Source organism: Brachyistius frenatus, unplaced genomic scaffold (assembly GCF_029030835.1).
Source record: "Brachyistius frenatus isolate BFR_SWC_R1_liver_20210118 unplaced genomic scaffold, ASM2903083v1 Contig_24, whole genome shotgun sequence".
Lineage (NCBI taxonomy): Eukaryota > Metazoa > Chordata > Actinopteri > Embiotocidae > Brachyistius > Brachyistius frenatus.
This window is the reverse complement of record NW_027210623.1, coordinates 2,565,314-2,579,622: the sequence shown is the minus strand read 5'-3', so window position 1 is coordinate 2,579,622 and position 14,309 is coordinate 2,565,314. Positions and strand designations below refer to the sequence as shown.

At 39.6% G+C, this 14,309-nt stretch overlaps 1 protein-coding gene across 3 annotated transcripts in view; it reads right to left on the bottom strand.

Moving 5' to 3' along the window:
• gpc6a (glypican 6a) overlaps positions 1 to 11,293 on the bottom strand; it is a 128,274-nt gene extending 116,981 nt beyond the window's left edge. For 2 of the 3 annotated variants that reach the window (XM_069697749.1, XM_069697750.1), the window contains exon 1: positions 10,699 to 11,039. In XM_069697749.1, coding sequence (XP_069553850.1) covers positions 10,699 to 10,858 — 160 coding nt within the window. In that variant the 5' untranslated portion in view covers positions 10,859 to 11,039. The other variant, XM_069697751.1, reaches the window with a different exon arrangement.
• Between the last annotated feature and the right edge of the window lie 3,016 nt (positions 11,294 to 14,309).

The following is a 14,309-nucleotide window of genomic DNA, read 5'->3' as shown; positions in this document are numbered from 1 at the left end:
GTAAAAATGTGGTTAATCATTGTGGATAATCTGTCAGGAGGGAACGGTAAAAGAAGAAAATGGTCACAGACAACTCCAACCGCAATGTCAACAGAGTAAGCGTAGCTCGCTCTGGCCCTCAAGATGTTTGTTAGAAACTATTGTACTGCTGTATTTTGTCTCAATTTTTCAGTGCAGTTGAGCACACTAACATTAGAGGCTGAGAGGGAAGAAGGAGAGACATACGGTGGGGTTAAGGCCTTGCACCCGTGCTCTGGATTCATCATGCTAACTGGTGCATGACTCAGTCCTAAACACAACAGCTGGTGGTCTGAAGAGCCCGAGGTAGAGCCCCGGGGTGTGAGATGACCAGCCCACTCATTTACTGGCAGCTTACACTGGGGACAGGAAACAGCAGGGTTCTGGGAGCAAGAGATGAGGCTGGCTTCTTTTCAGAATCGAGCACCCTGCAGCAGCCAAAGAACAAGGATGTGCCAAGAAATATCACAATGGCACATGTTTCATTTGACACATGAAGATATTCCAGGGTCCCAAAAAAATGTAAACACTGGACGTTGTCTCTTCAACACATCAGTATGAATAAGCCTTTCCAAAATGCCTGCACCTCCTTTCCAACAGGCCTTGAATTATTAAAACTGAAACTATGAAGGCTGGAGATATTCTTTCTCAAGCCTCATCAACATTCTTCCAACGACAAGACTTCAAACTGGTCCTCTCCTGACATTAAGGTTATATGAGCTTGTCACATTTGTCATGACAGCACGGCTCCCTGGAGATGCACCAAGTAGCCCCGTTCAAGTCAGTGGTGTGGGCCCAGAGAGCCTTGATATCTTTTCCTGCAAGACTGCTCTACATTCTCATCAGCTCCAAGGATAGGTGATTCAAATGATCTGTTGGTTCAGCCCCGCTGTACTTCTTTAGTTCCAGATGAATCCTGATGTCATTCTTTAGCACATCCAACATGCCTCATTAAAAGCCAATTCTATCCAAAAATACAATAGGCTGGCCCATCATAGAGCCAAAATACATCTAGTTATACACAGCTACGATTTGTTTTGCACCAGTTAACAAAGCATTTTAGTAGTTTGGAACATCTAAATAGTAAATCCTTGTTCTCGCTCAAATTATGTTGTCAAAGTTTTAATGTATATTTTCTCAAAGTCTTCGCTTTTCCCATGATTCTATCATGAAATCATTTAACATCTGTATAATTTTAGCCTTCATAGATCACCGATTGAAAGAAATAAAGTGCCGTAACTGGAGTAAAAACAAAATGAGGCAACACAGGGTGAAGGAGCACAGGGCAGACCTCTGCCACACAACGGATTGTCATTATATCCCCTTAGGCATTTCACTGCAAAGCCAATTATTTAATGTTATAATTAAAGCCCACAAATGTGACCCGGGGTTAAGATCACCCCACTACATTTTTTACATTAACATAAAAATAATAACGATCTCCAATTAGTCTCTCCACCTCAAAGTCGCAAACGAGATCACACTAAACTGGGTCATGAACTCATGTAATCGGTATAAATTTCCTAATTTATAACTGGAGCAGCATGATTTCCTTGCATGTCTTGTCCTGGATGACAACTACTGCTATTTGAAAGTACAATTAACAACACGTGATCAGGAGTGTTGCAAGGTTGGCACTGCTATTTTCTATTGTCTTGTTGCTTAGTGAGCCATAATCATCTGTTCATTTGAGAGACACAGTTGGGAGTCTCTTGTTAAGCCTTCAGCTATGCTGCTCAAGTGAAATGATTTAAGGTAAATACTGGTTTACAAAACATGGAATTATGCTGCCCCAGAATATAATGATGGAATATGTTTTCCTGTTGTTCTGTTTGCTAATGTTAGAGTGAAGAAGTGATTTATAGCTCTCGTATCAGAAATAGAAGGAGTTGGAGCAACTTTACACAAGCAGCTCACTGGGATAACAAAGCCATTCATTTCTTATCACTTCATTTCCCAAACTGAGCCTCCACTGAGCCTCGCAAAAGACAGCACAAAAGTACCTGAACCAAAACTGTCTCAATCTAGACTCTCAGTATGTCACATGCAGACTGTATTCCAGTTACATAAAACTGCCTGGTTAGGCTGTGAGCTGTTTATGAGCTGTATGGTTCCTGGGTGACCATTAGCGTCAGTAACTGAATCTCTGCAGTCAAGAAGTTGGTTCCACTTACCAGGTGGGGTGCTGCTCAGAGTGTGACATTGACCTGATACTCGAGGTTGGTGAATACAAGGCAATATCACAGATTTTTCTTTGGTCTACAGGACAGATTTCATTTATTTTCCCTGCAGAGAGGAAAATAACTTGCAAGAGCAACCATAGAGTGAGACTATCAGAATCAATTCTCAATCTAAGCAAGTCATTAATGTCTAAACAGTGTTAAAGAGTAAGTCGAGTGACATATGTCTTTAAACAAAAACATGCAGCAATGAATTGTGTTGTAGCCAAAATGCCTTATTCGTCTGCGCTATGGAGCTTCGTTGTTCTCTCAGAGAAAATACATATTGCTTATTTTATATTTTAACTCTATTTGTGTTTAATTCGATCTGTTCTCGTGCATCTCATTTCTTTTATATATTTCTAAGCGTTCCTTTATATCTGTTTTTATGTGAAACACTGTATGTAATTTTCTCGCTGTGAAGCACTTTAAACTGCATTTCTTGTATGAAAGGTGCTATACAAATAAAGTTTATTATTATTAAGAGAATTTTAAAAAGGCAACCCTGCACTGTGGGACATCTTCTGTCATTACTGTCAACGTTGAAGCTGTAGTTTAATTGAGTCAATTTCACATGTATGCAAATGACATGGCCTGTTTTTTAAATATGTTTTCAATGGGAGACAATGAGCTGGGGGCAGAGACCGCAAATATGCTGGAGAACCCAGAAAATATTGAGGGATGGACTATAATCTGGATTTGATCTTCATATGAGATTTGTTGACAAAAATAAAATCACTGTCCTTACTGTTTATAACTCTAAGACATTCCTACTTAACCTAACAAGTTTATCTTGTTTTCCATTGCTGCTTTTTTATGTCTGAATTAAAAGTCTTAAAAGTCTCATAGTATCAAAATATTCAATTTCCTGTATGATGTTCACAGACCTGAAAGTAAGCCATTGATGATCTGCTCGGTCTTTCTTTAGACTAAAAAACGTCTGGACGCTGGACTATCTGCACTCTAGATTTTGATCCATCAACACCCCCCCCCCCACCACCACCACCACCCACCCAAGATTTTACTACGGTGCAATCACCACCGAAACCTTTCAGGGGTAGAAACTGTCTGTTTCTTTAACAACAAGTGTCATTGTCAAGTCTGTGACGACAATGACATCCTTGTCTGCATTTGTTGACACCATCTGATGTTTCCATGACAATTTTGGCAAACCATGTTTGTTTGTGCTTAATGCTTGTTTACTTCCCAGTCCCTGAGGGGTGACATATTTAGCGAATCACCTCAGCCATGTGTACTTATCCGTGTCGTAAAAACAAAACTAAAAAGTCCCCAGTGTGAAATGTATTTGCATCCTTGACACCTCGATATGATAATACCCATGTGGGTTTTCCCAGAGCGCCTCTCATCTCTCTGAGCCCTATCATTGATGTCAGGCTCGGGACTTCTATTCAGAGACTAGCCTCCAGAGGCAAAAAGGCTCTGTGGGCAAAAAGAAAGACCTTTGAAGTAAACACAACCGAATGCATTGGTCCTCTAATAAATATTGGTAGGAAAACCATAAACACCCACTTGGCTGGGGGGGCGGTAAAATAATGGAAGTGATCAGTGTTCGTCTGTGCAGTTAACAATATGTTTGATATGGCTTTAGATGAACCCAAAGGGTCGCCCCTACATAGATATTAGTATGAAGGCAGCCCTATAATCACAAATAATCACCCACTATTTCCCCATGTCGACAATTATGTTACAATGTGACCCCCACCTCCCTTAACAACATTCCTGCAGCGCTCTCACCCGCTCACAGAGAAATCCGAGGGGAAACACGTTCCCCAGTGGAGGAATAACACATGATTTTTCCCTCTGTTATCTCTGGAGAGATTTTATTTTCAGTAATATATAAGCAAGAAAAGCATTGTTGAATGCTGTTTCCACCCCCCCCTCAAAAAAAAAAAAAAACTGTAAAAGGCAGCATGGAGCAATACTTGGATGCGACACAAATACCAAGTCAGATCACTAATCCCTTAGGTTCGGATGGATTACATTCCACCTGACTCCTTCATTGTATCCCAGAGCTTGTCTCACCTCAAACAGCTAGCATTGAAGTCATGGTGTCGACACACGGTTAGTCAAGGATACTCTCCGAGCCGATGTGCTCACTATTACTGGGAAAGTTTGTTTATTTCACTGCTTATTTTCTTTGCTCTCTCTCTTCTAATCCCTAGACATACAATCACATCCCTCCTTTAACTTCTTATTTTCTAGTTCCTCTCAAGCCTTGAGAGTGTACAGATTCTTAATCCCCCCCACTCCCCTCCTCCCCCATTACTGATTTAGGCCAGCAGTTGATTGAAAACTGGAAAAAGTGCAATAGCAGGCTCCTACGCTAGCCGGAGGCTTTTCACACTACTCAGAAAACACCAAACATGGTGCTGAGGAAGGTTCCAGGAAGCTTGCAGACCATGTGCATTTCAGGCATGAATGCCTGCAGAGGCTTGACAGATTCCTCGGGTCAGGACAACTGTAAGACATTCTCATTTACCAAATCTGAACAGTACGACAGGAGGACTCACAATCAGACTCATTCAGATGTTCCATCCACACAATCTGTCTTGCCGACGAAAAACAAAACACGTTTTGTCAGTTTCTACCACAATAGAGATGCAAAGCAAAAGAAAGACCAGGAAAGGGAGGCTAGACTGCTACTAACACACACACACACACACACACACACACACACACACACACACACACACACACACACACACACACACACACACACACACACACACACACACACACACACACAGCCTAATCTCCCTTGCATCTCATTAACAGTTCTCTGAAGATGTATACAGGCTGGCAAGAGACTTATTGCCAATTTGGCAGGGCCAAGAGCATCTTAATGGGCTTAGAAAGAAAATGCCCCGCAGAAATTTTTTTTATATGGATATGTGCTGGGTAAGAGCTTTTACAGTAGTATTCCCACACTTTCTCTAAAGGTCTGATGTCATTCCATTATTTAGTGATTGGGTGTGCAAACACATAAGTAAATCAAAAATAGATCAGTGGAACAAAGCGAGTGCTGATTACATACTTTGGTGACAATGCAGGAATGTGATGACAGAAGTTAAACCATAGAGTGTGTCGCAACTATTTCTGTGGTGTTATTTAAAATTCCTGACAGAAATGATGAGACAGACAGTGCATGCTGGTACAGTGCTGCCACATAGCTTCAAACCTAAAATGCTGATTATTGCAATGGATTCGGGAACAGTACACTGATATATTATATTCACACCTTCATTCAGGAATGAACTCAATCATTTGCAATTTTAACAAATTGAAAGTCCCATATTGTACACTTTTCCAGTTTGTTATTTGCAGTCATGATTTCCATAAGAAGATATTTTGTGGTTTTAAGTAAAACTTTAAAAAAAAAAACACCTCCATTGTACATTTTCTCTCTTCAGCTTCAATCTAGAGCCCAGGCCAACCACAACTTTGGTCTTGTGTCTCGTCAGCTCTACAAATGAATTATCTTTTACATGAAAGGTTGGACAGTGAGCCGTGCTGAGGGCAGACATGAGCATGACATGAGCGAGAGTTTGTGACATCACAAACTTATGGAAGTCAAAACGAGACACAGAATACAGGCTGTGCCCAATGTTCTGTGGACGGAGCGTTTCGACTCTTTCACAGTAATTTCACAGTGCATAGCCCTGCTTTATCATATACATATATGTAAAATATTTATTTTGTTTATTCACTCATTTTTATCTATATTAACATCTGTAAGATTCATATGAGGTTGCCTAAGATGCAGTTTTTAGTTCTGTACATCTGAGGCGACCTCATCTGAATCTTAAATAGAAGTTAATAAATGTTATAAGATGGTTTATTTTAAGTGCTACAGAGATGTTTATGTTAGAAAAGATTTAATGTTGACAAAAGTAACTGTGCTGCCTACTGAAGGTTCACAGGGGTCCTGACATTTAAAAAATGTCCCCTCGGGGATTAATAAAGTATATACCTACCTACCTACATCCGTTTAAGTACAAACAGTAGATTCCTGATATCTCGGCTGTGTTTAAGTGAATTGAGGAACTGCAAGCAGCCAAGTACGGATCGCAGCGATAAACAGAGTTGCAGCATCTGGAATTCACATGAGGAGAAATGATGTTGTAACAACAAATAACTGTTCCGTTAAGAGAATTGAGGAACTGCAAGCATCTCCAACCTGCAAGCAGCCAAGTACGGATCGCAGCGATAAACAGAGTTCCAGCATCTGGAATTCACATGAGGAGAAATGATGTTGTAACAACAAATAACTGTTCCGTTAAGAGAAATCAAATAATATTCTTTAAAGTTGCTGTGCATGAACCCCGGAGGTAATTGTTATTCTTGAGAAAGGAAATATAATACTCGGGCACTGCTCTAATAGGAGCTGCGGCACATCGAACGATTTTGTTTGAAAGCCGCAGCAAAGAGTCGAGTCCACCCATGAGAATCTCAGCTGCTCTGTGTAAGTAGATGTTGATATTAACAGCAAGGCCTCAGAGAAAGAGCTCCGTGGCAGGGCCTGACTGAAGCCTTCTGGTAGAGCTGTGTTTATGAACAAAGGGCTGACAATCAAGCAGTACTGTGTGCATGACACTATAACTAAAGACTGACACACGAGCACCAGGATGAGCCTCACAGGCGAGCTGTATTGTTGGTTGACTGCTGTAGAACCCACCAGTCGGGGGATAGTACATCAACAACATGGAGTTTAATGAAGCTGTCCACCAGCCAGTTTTAGACACTTTTCAGGTTCATCTCACATACAATAGAGTATTTCAGCACCAGCGCTCCATCCTAGCTACCTGCTCTTTGCAAAGAATTGTGGCTCTCTTCCAAGAGACCTCTTACTGTATGAAAACTAAAGCTAGTAAGATTTTTCTCTCTGGCCTCAACCTCCCACCACTCCAGTACTGTACAACAGCTGAGGCACTCCGGAGTCCTTAAGCAAAAAGAGTAAGTATCACACTTCAATCTATGAAGTGGATAATATGGTTGACCTCTAGCCAAGTCAACTAACTCTGCCAATTTATCTAATGTCTGCATGAGTGCCAAACAGCTATTTCAATCCCACAATAAAACTATGCATGTTGATAACTTGCCAAGCAAAGCAGTGAGTATGACAGAAGTGTTAATACTGCTGAGCAGGCATTACATCTCTTCACGGCAAAACAGCACACGTTAAGTCTGACTGTCTCGACCGCAGCAGGATGCTGTCTACCAAATGTTTCTGCTTTATAGCACCGTAACATTTGGGATTGTCAAGGTTTATTATTAACTCGGCCACTCTGTCGTTGGGGGAAAAAAAAAAAAAAAAAAAAAACCTACGTTGGGTAGTTTACATGGATCCGCGTGCACAAAATCGATTTTCTTTTATAAATGTAGAGATTTCGATAAAAATATATCAAAAGCCACAAAGAAATGATCTAGCACCATGCTATAATCCTTGAAACATCAATTTGAAGACACTGCTTTGATGGTTTACCAGGTTCTTTATGTTCTGGATAGGTTTTATGACCATGGAGCCCAGGGGGCTCGTTCAGACGCTGCTTTTGATAGCAGCTGTGTGGATGAAAACAAACAACAACTCATTTAGAATTGAATCAACAAACACAAACAAACAAAAAACCAAACAAACAAAAAAAAATCTGTTTGTTTATGTTTTAAAAATCTTCAAATTTGATCAAGTTAAATTTATTTAGCTTCATGTTTGATCAACATTAAGGTGTGGATTCAATAATCATCCTGTTATATTTCATACCAGCAACAAACACATCTGTGTTTGTCACCTCTTACAATAATGTAGCTCAGTTTGTCAGTGGCAGAGAGCTGTCAAAATAATTAGCTTATGCAAATGGGGGCTTACAACCTGAGGTAACCACCTCTGCAGAAGTATTAAACCTGTGTGTGTTTTGCATCTCGAGGCATAGTGGTAGCATGACATAGCAAAGGATGGAGGGATAAGTGCTAACGCCGCTCACGCAGCCTACCACACGTTTGTATTAGCATAGCTAATTAGACATAATTGAGAGCTTTCTTTTATCCCATCTCCTGAGGCCTATATCTAACCTCTGTTGTATTTATGCAAAGGTTATTTGGAGACAACAAAATCTAATTACACATAGTGTATGGACTGCACATGAATTGCAATAAGGATTTGATCACAGACCCAAAAATAAATTGATCTATAATGTAGCCTAAAGACCTCTGTCTTTGACTTAACATGCTGAAATTCAAAGGACGAGGAACACTATGCGGTATAAAATAAAACCAAAAACTCTACACAATCAAATAAAAACGTCCAAGTATTTTCATATCATTTATAAAATAGTATCAGCCAGAAACGGAGTTCTTATTGTAATAAATGGAAACCGTCCAGTGTGTAAGTGGAGGCCAACAAAAATTCTGTGGTCAAAACTGGGAGACCGAATGATTTTTACTCCTTTAAGAGCTGTCAAACTAAATAAAAAACAGCTGCATAAAAGTCCAAAATTCAGCCTCAGGATAATCAAATGGGACTGAACAAATAATGTAAATGTATACCACATGTTCAAACAATGTTCATAGGTCATTATTAGATATGTTGCGCAATGACATAACAATTCTTCGTACATAAGAGTTCATTCATGCCAAAAAAGAGAGAGAGAGAGATTCTGGCACTAATTTACATCTTTGAATCCTCTGTTTAAAGCTGCATTCAATCACAAACCAGCACTTTGCAACCCGGGTGACAAAAATGAAAAAGGAGGAACATCATCAGAAGCCACCATAGTTTCCTGTGCCCTGGCATATCAGATCAAATTAATAATAATAATAAAGGAGCAGCAGTGTTTTAATAAGTGTATCATGTACGAGCCTAAGAAAGAGACTCGGGACATTAATCATTCTCTGCACATTTTCTGGTATTTTCATTTGAGCATTCTGCTGAAGACGTCTCCTTTTGACTTTTGACTGATAAATGTAATATAAGCTGCAACTTGATCAGACTTGGTGCAGACACAAAGTTTTCCATTTTGCGTGTTCAGATTTCACTACACTTCCTGATGCAGACTCTTATTTTCTAAACATATAAACTCTAATTTTGTCATTACAAGTATCTTTCGTAAGAATTCATGTTAACTTAAAAGTTAAGACCAGATGAGATCCTGACACAAAGGACCTCTCATACAGACGCTGGCACAGACTTAAACACATCACCAACAAAACTATCACATTCCCATCACGCCAAAACCATGTTAAAACCAAATAAGGCAGCTCTATGATCATTACTGCCCGACACTGCCAATTACCAAACACTATCTCTATTTTGCCTGTAAGAGGCAATGGAAGGATTAACTTCAGGCCTCTCTGCTTCCCCTCTTCCTTCACATGAAGCAGACTATGTTGACTGACTAATCTCTTTTCTTGCTTTGACCATAAATGTGATTACCACTACACAAGAGATAATAAACCCTCATATCTCTGCTGTACCAAAGAGCATGAATTAAAACCTAAGCTGTAGCCTTGAGGAATATCTAAATGCAAAAAAAAAAAAAAAAATCCACAGCAAAAGGAGTATTGCATGTTGAGTGCATACAGCCCCCTACTGGTAAACACTATTCACTATTTAGCCAAATCCAACATAACAAGCTCCATGATCTTCTGTTGAATATGAGCAACAGGTATGCAGACAGTTTTAAAATGTATCTTCTGGTGCAACTGTTGCAAAGTCAAGTCTGTGACTGTCTCAATTTAAGAAGCTCGATTTTCAAATGATCTCAAATGTGGGTGATTGCAAGTAAATCACATACTGTGGTCTAAAATGAGATTTATTTTACTGTCACCTCTGGGTGAAGAGGAAAGGAACAGATGAGAGATACAAGTAGATTTTACCAGTATTTGTGTCAATCAAGTTCATGTGCTATTACCAATGTCAAACGGGCCTATAAAATGTAAAATATTAAACATTTTAACAAATACTTCTGGGTGATTTTAACTTACAGAGCAACATGACTAATGCTGTTGCAGAGATGGATCATTTCAGATGTACAGTATTGTGGATTATTTAATCTAGAGTTTTAGTAATGGAAGATAATGAATGAAAATGCAGGCTGCTGCTAAGCAACGTGGAAATGGGGAGAATCACTGACCTTTAAATAGCAAAAATCATATATATCAAGTGTCACTTTAACACAATTGCATGCATTGGATTTAGTTCAGGCAAATGCCTCGACAAAGTCTGTCTCATGAAATGGGACGTTTTCAAATATTTGCTCATACTTTTCATGCAGCCCCGCTGGAGTCTATTTGAATAAAACGGGATGAATAGCAGGGTGTTACAGGACTCAAAGGTTTGAGGAGGATCACATAGTTCGTTACCAAATTGTTTAATTTGAGGGGGAAGCGAGACATGACACGTGGTGAAGGGGGCGACACGCAGCGATGATTTGTCAGTTTCGCCTACCTGATATTTCCTGATGAGGTACATTGACGAGGCTGAATCCTTTAGCGTTATAAGCTTGTCTAACCTCGCTACAGCTCCGCGCTTTGCTTTCACCACCGGATGACAGGGACAGCACCGACAGAGTACAGAAGGCGACTTGCAGTCTCCACATCGCATACATCAGTGAAATCCTTGATAATGTTTCACAGACAAACACGAGCTCCGTCAGAATAAAAGCAATCCAAAGGGCTGATTGAAAGGTTTCTCCACAGAGCGCGATGTCAGATGTTCATTTATGTAAAAAAAAAAAAAAAAAAAAAAAAAAAAAGGAAAGGAAAAAAAAAAAAAAAAAAAAAAAAGAAAGAAAATCACTCCTCACTTTAGATACTGGTGCGTCCACCTCATCTTCTCCTCGAAAAGAAAAAAAGAAGCCCAGAAAGAGTCCGATTGCCCGCAGCTTGAACAAATCCGTGTGAAGAAGCTACCTGGTGCTCAGTGTGCCAACAACTTCTCCCGCACACACCGCTGCCCTGTGTTTATGTCAGTGTGAGGAGAGCGAAATGCAACGGAGACGCACGCTGCACAGCGAGCAGAGCGCACAAGGGCAGGGCAAAACATGGAGTGGAGTGGCTGCGACTTCAGCTGCTCGCATCCAGGGGCGCGCGCTGTCCTCCGCCTTTATGCATCCTCGGTAATGCACACCGCAGCACATTGGTGTGGAGACACATGTTGGGGGGCGCGGGAACCTGCGTGGAGATGGAGTGTGGGCGGAGGAGAACAACACGTTTACCACATAAATAAGGTTATTTTCTTTTAATGTCACCAATCCACAAACTCCAAGAAGCCCCGCTGACCGCTCCGTTTCTTTTGCTGAAACTAAATGATGCAGAGTAAAAGGATAAAGGCGGTTAAAACACAACGAGCAATACATTTTCTCAGCAGCTGTCAATATTTTTCACCCAAGGCTTTTTTTTTACAAACACACATATTCGTGTTTTCACCACTTCAGAGGATCTTACAGTGGTTTACATTCATTTCCTGGAGACAGGGACTCTAACCTAAACCTAGGTTAACCTCCCAGTAAAAATGTAATGATTTATGTTATTGCTTCCAGTCACCACAATGAGGATGTGTATACAGATTTATGCTCCAATAAGACACTTCCATTATTTAATATTCAAAGTTGCCCTGCACCACACCACTCATTTAATATTTAATCTTTACGAGCTATTTTCCCTATTTTTAATCATTTTTATTTGACCTAATGCCGTTATTTTTTAAGTCAGATCCCTGATAGATCGAAAGCGTTTGGTCGAGGGGTGTGAAAAACCTTCTTCACAGCCTCATTTGGCTTTTTGTACTTTGCTGCACCTTTATCTTACAAACCCTTTATGCTTTCCTGAAGGCAGAGGTGTTTGTGGGTGTTATATTTATGAATATGATTTGACCTATTTTAACTTCACTGGCCACAGATACCAGGCAGCACAGGACTCACTAATCTCACTGTAGCATCAAAGTGAATGTCTTTTAACAATGAGGAAGCTTTGTTAAAGGAGGAAGAGAAAGCCTTTCTGTCATAATGAAGAAAATCTAATGAGAAATGTCTCTCGTTATGAAGTGATTTTTTTTTTCTCTTGAGAGTATAAAAGTAGACTGCATAGCATAATATCCCGGATAAACACTCCCGCTGTGTGTTTTCATGGTTTGGGGAGCCACTGCTGGCTTGTTAAAATCAACTTTAAAATGCACTGTAAAAGTGCAATTAACTATAATTCAGGGTTATAAAAAGTAAAGACAAAATCTGGAACGCAACGCTACACTAGACTTCAGAGATGGATAAGCATAAGAACATGAGGAAATTATCACCTCTTCATTCCTTCAGGGCTTCATACAATATGTTTTGCTCTTACTAAGCAACATAGTTTGGATTCTCATCAGTTTGGTTTGTGGACACTGAAGGACGTTCTTTACTGAGATCAAAAGTGAGAAAAGTGATTCAAAATGCTTGGTTAGTGTTCGTGGATGTACAAAGACCAGTACCAAAACAAAAACAAAAATCTAATTTTTAACATTTTGATTCTTTAGACCCCCGGAGCACCACAGCATCCCAAAATATTTTGATAACACTTGTTTTTCCCACCAGAATAGAAAATGTAAGGTGTCATAAATACTTTAGTCAGTTACAGTTGGGCCTAACAATCAAACCTGACACGAGTATTCAGCTATGTATATAAAACTAATGTGAATTCAGCTTCATTCACTTTCTTCATCCACACTGTTACTGAGTCTTTGGTTCTCTTTCTGCAGTTAAACGTCAAAATAATCCAGAATACGCCAAGTGCTCCTAAATATACCAGCTTTGTTAGGCTTTTGTTGATACTGGAGTAAAGGTGCGTTACACCAGCCTTCAGTCCAATTCGACTGCTCTGCACTCAACCCAAAGAAAGCCCAAAGGATCAATGAAAATTGTTTCAATTTGCAGTCTGGTGATGTGATAATAACGTGATGCCACATTACTGCAATAAAGGCTGACTGGGCACTTTAGTATTAAAATTCAGTCATTCAAAATCATTTTGAACTTCGACTTCTTTGATCAAGAACTTTGACACCCCCAATATGGTCTGATTTTATTTAAATCAAACTACTCAAATCCACCAACACAAAGATTTACAAACCACCACAAGTCTCCATACTCCAAAATAAAACCCAGAAGTTTCTTGGTGGTTTTCTGGTGGCTGCTAAATGCTGATTGGCTGATTCAGTCAGAATGCTTTGCATGCATTACTGGCGCCACCGATGCTACTCCTTATATACGGTTTACTCTCTGTATACAAGCATAAAGATGTACACCAAATGTGTGGGCTGCCAGAGGGATCATGATGAAGGATCTAAGAGCAAAACGCATGCTGATAATTTTATAGTCAGGTCCACACTTTGCTCAACTTTTTTGAGTTAAAATGTCGTGGGAGACACGTCCATTGGCTGCGAGCAAAATTGTATATCGAGAAAAACCTTGAACAAATCAAATGTAAAATTTACTACTGTTTGGAAATTATATGAGATACACCCCAAGAACAAAAGATCTCCGTGGGCCTGAATCAGCCAGGAGATATTACTCCTCTGTCAGATCTGGACATTATCTCGGCTCTGCTGAGGAAGACAGACTCAGTTGTTTGTGGGATCGAAATGAAATGGAAAATGAAATTAATTTTGCCTCATATTTTTTTTATACAAAACCTTTGTTTAATAAGATTAAGAGGGAAATTAGTTTTTGTCTATGGAGGACTGTGAGGAGCAACAGTGACTGAAAATGAAGCTTGTGGTGATGATTTAGAAAAGGCTCAGCAACTTATATTTATCTTTTGAACAATTGTCACTAAATTAATTCCTCAATTCCCTCCATTTGGGAAGCTAGTCTATATTGTTTGACTTTTAATACGTTAAATCTAAAGTATTTTTTCAGGGACTATGACTAAATTAAAATAAAATTAAAATTAAATCAAATTTGCAAAATGACAGTAACCCGATGATACAGCATGCCATATTACATTAATTTATAAATTCAAGGGAAATAAAATCAAGAATAAAGTGAAAAGGTAAGCTTTTATCGCAGCGTAAACATTCACACTGGC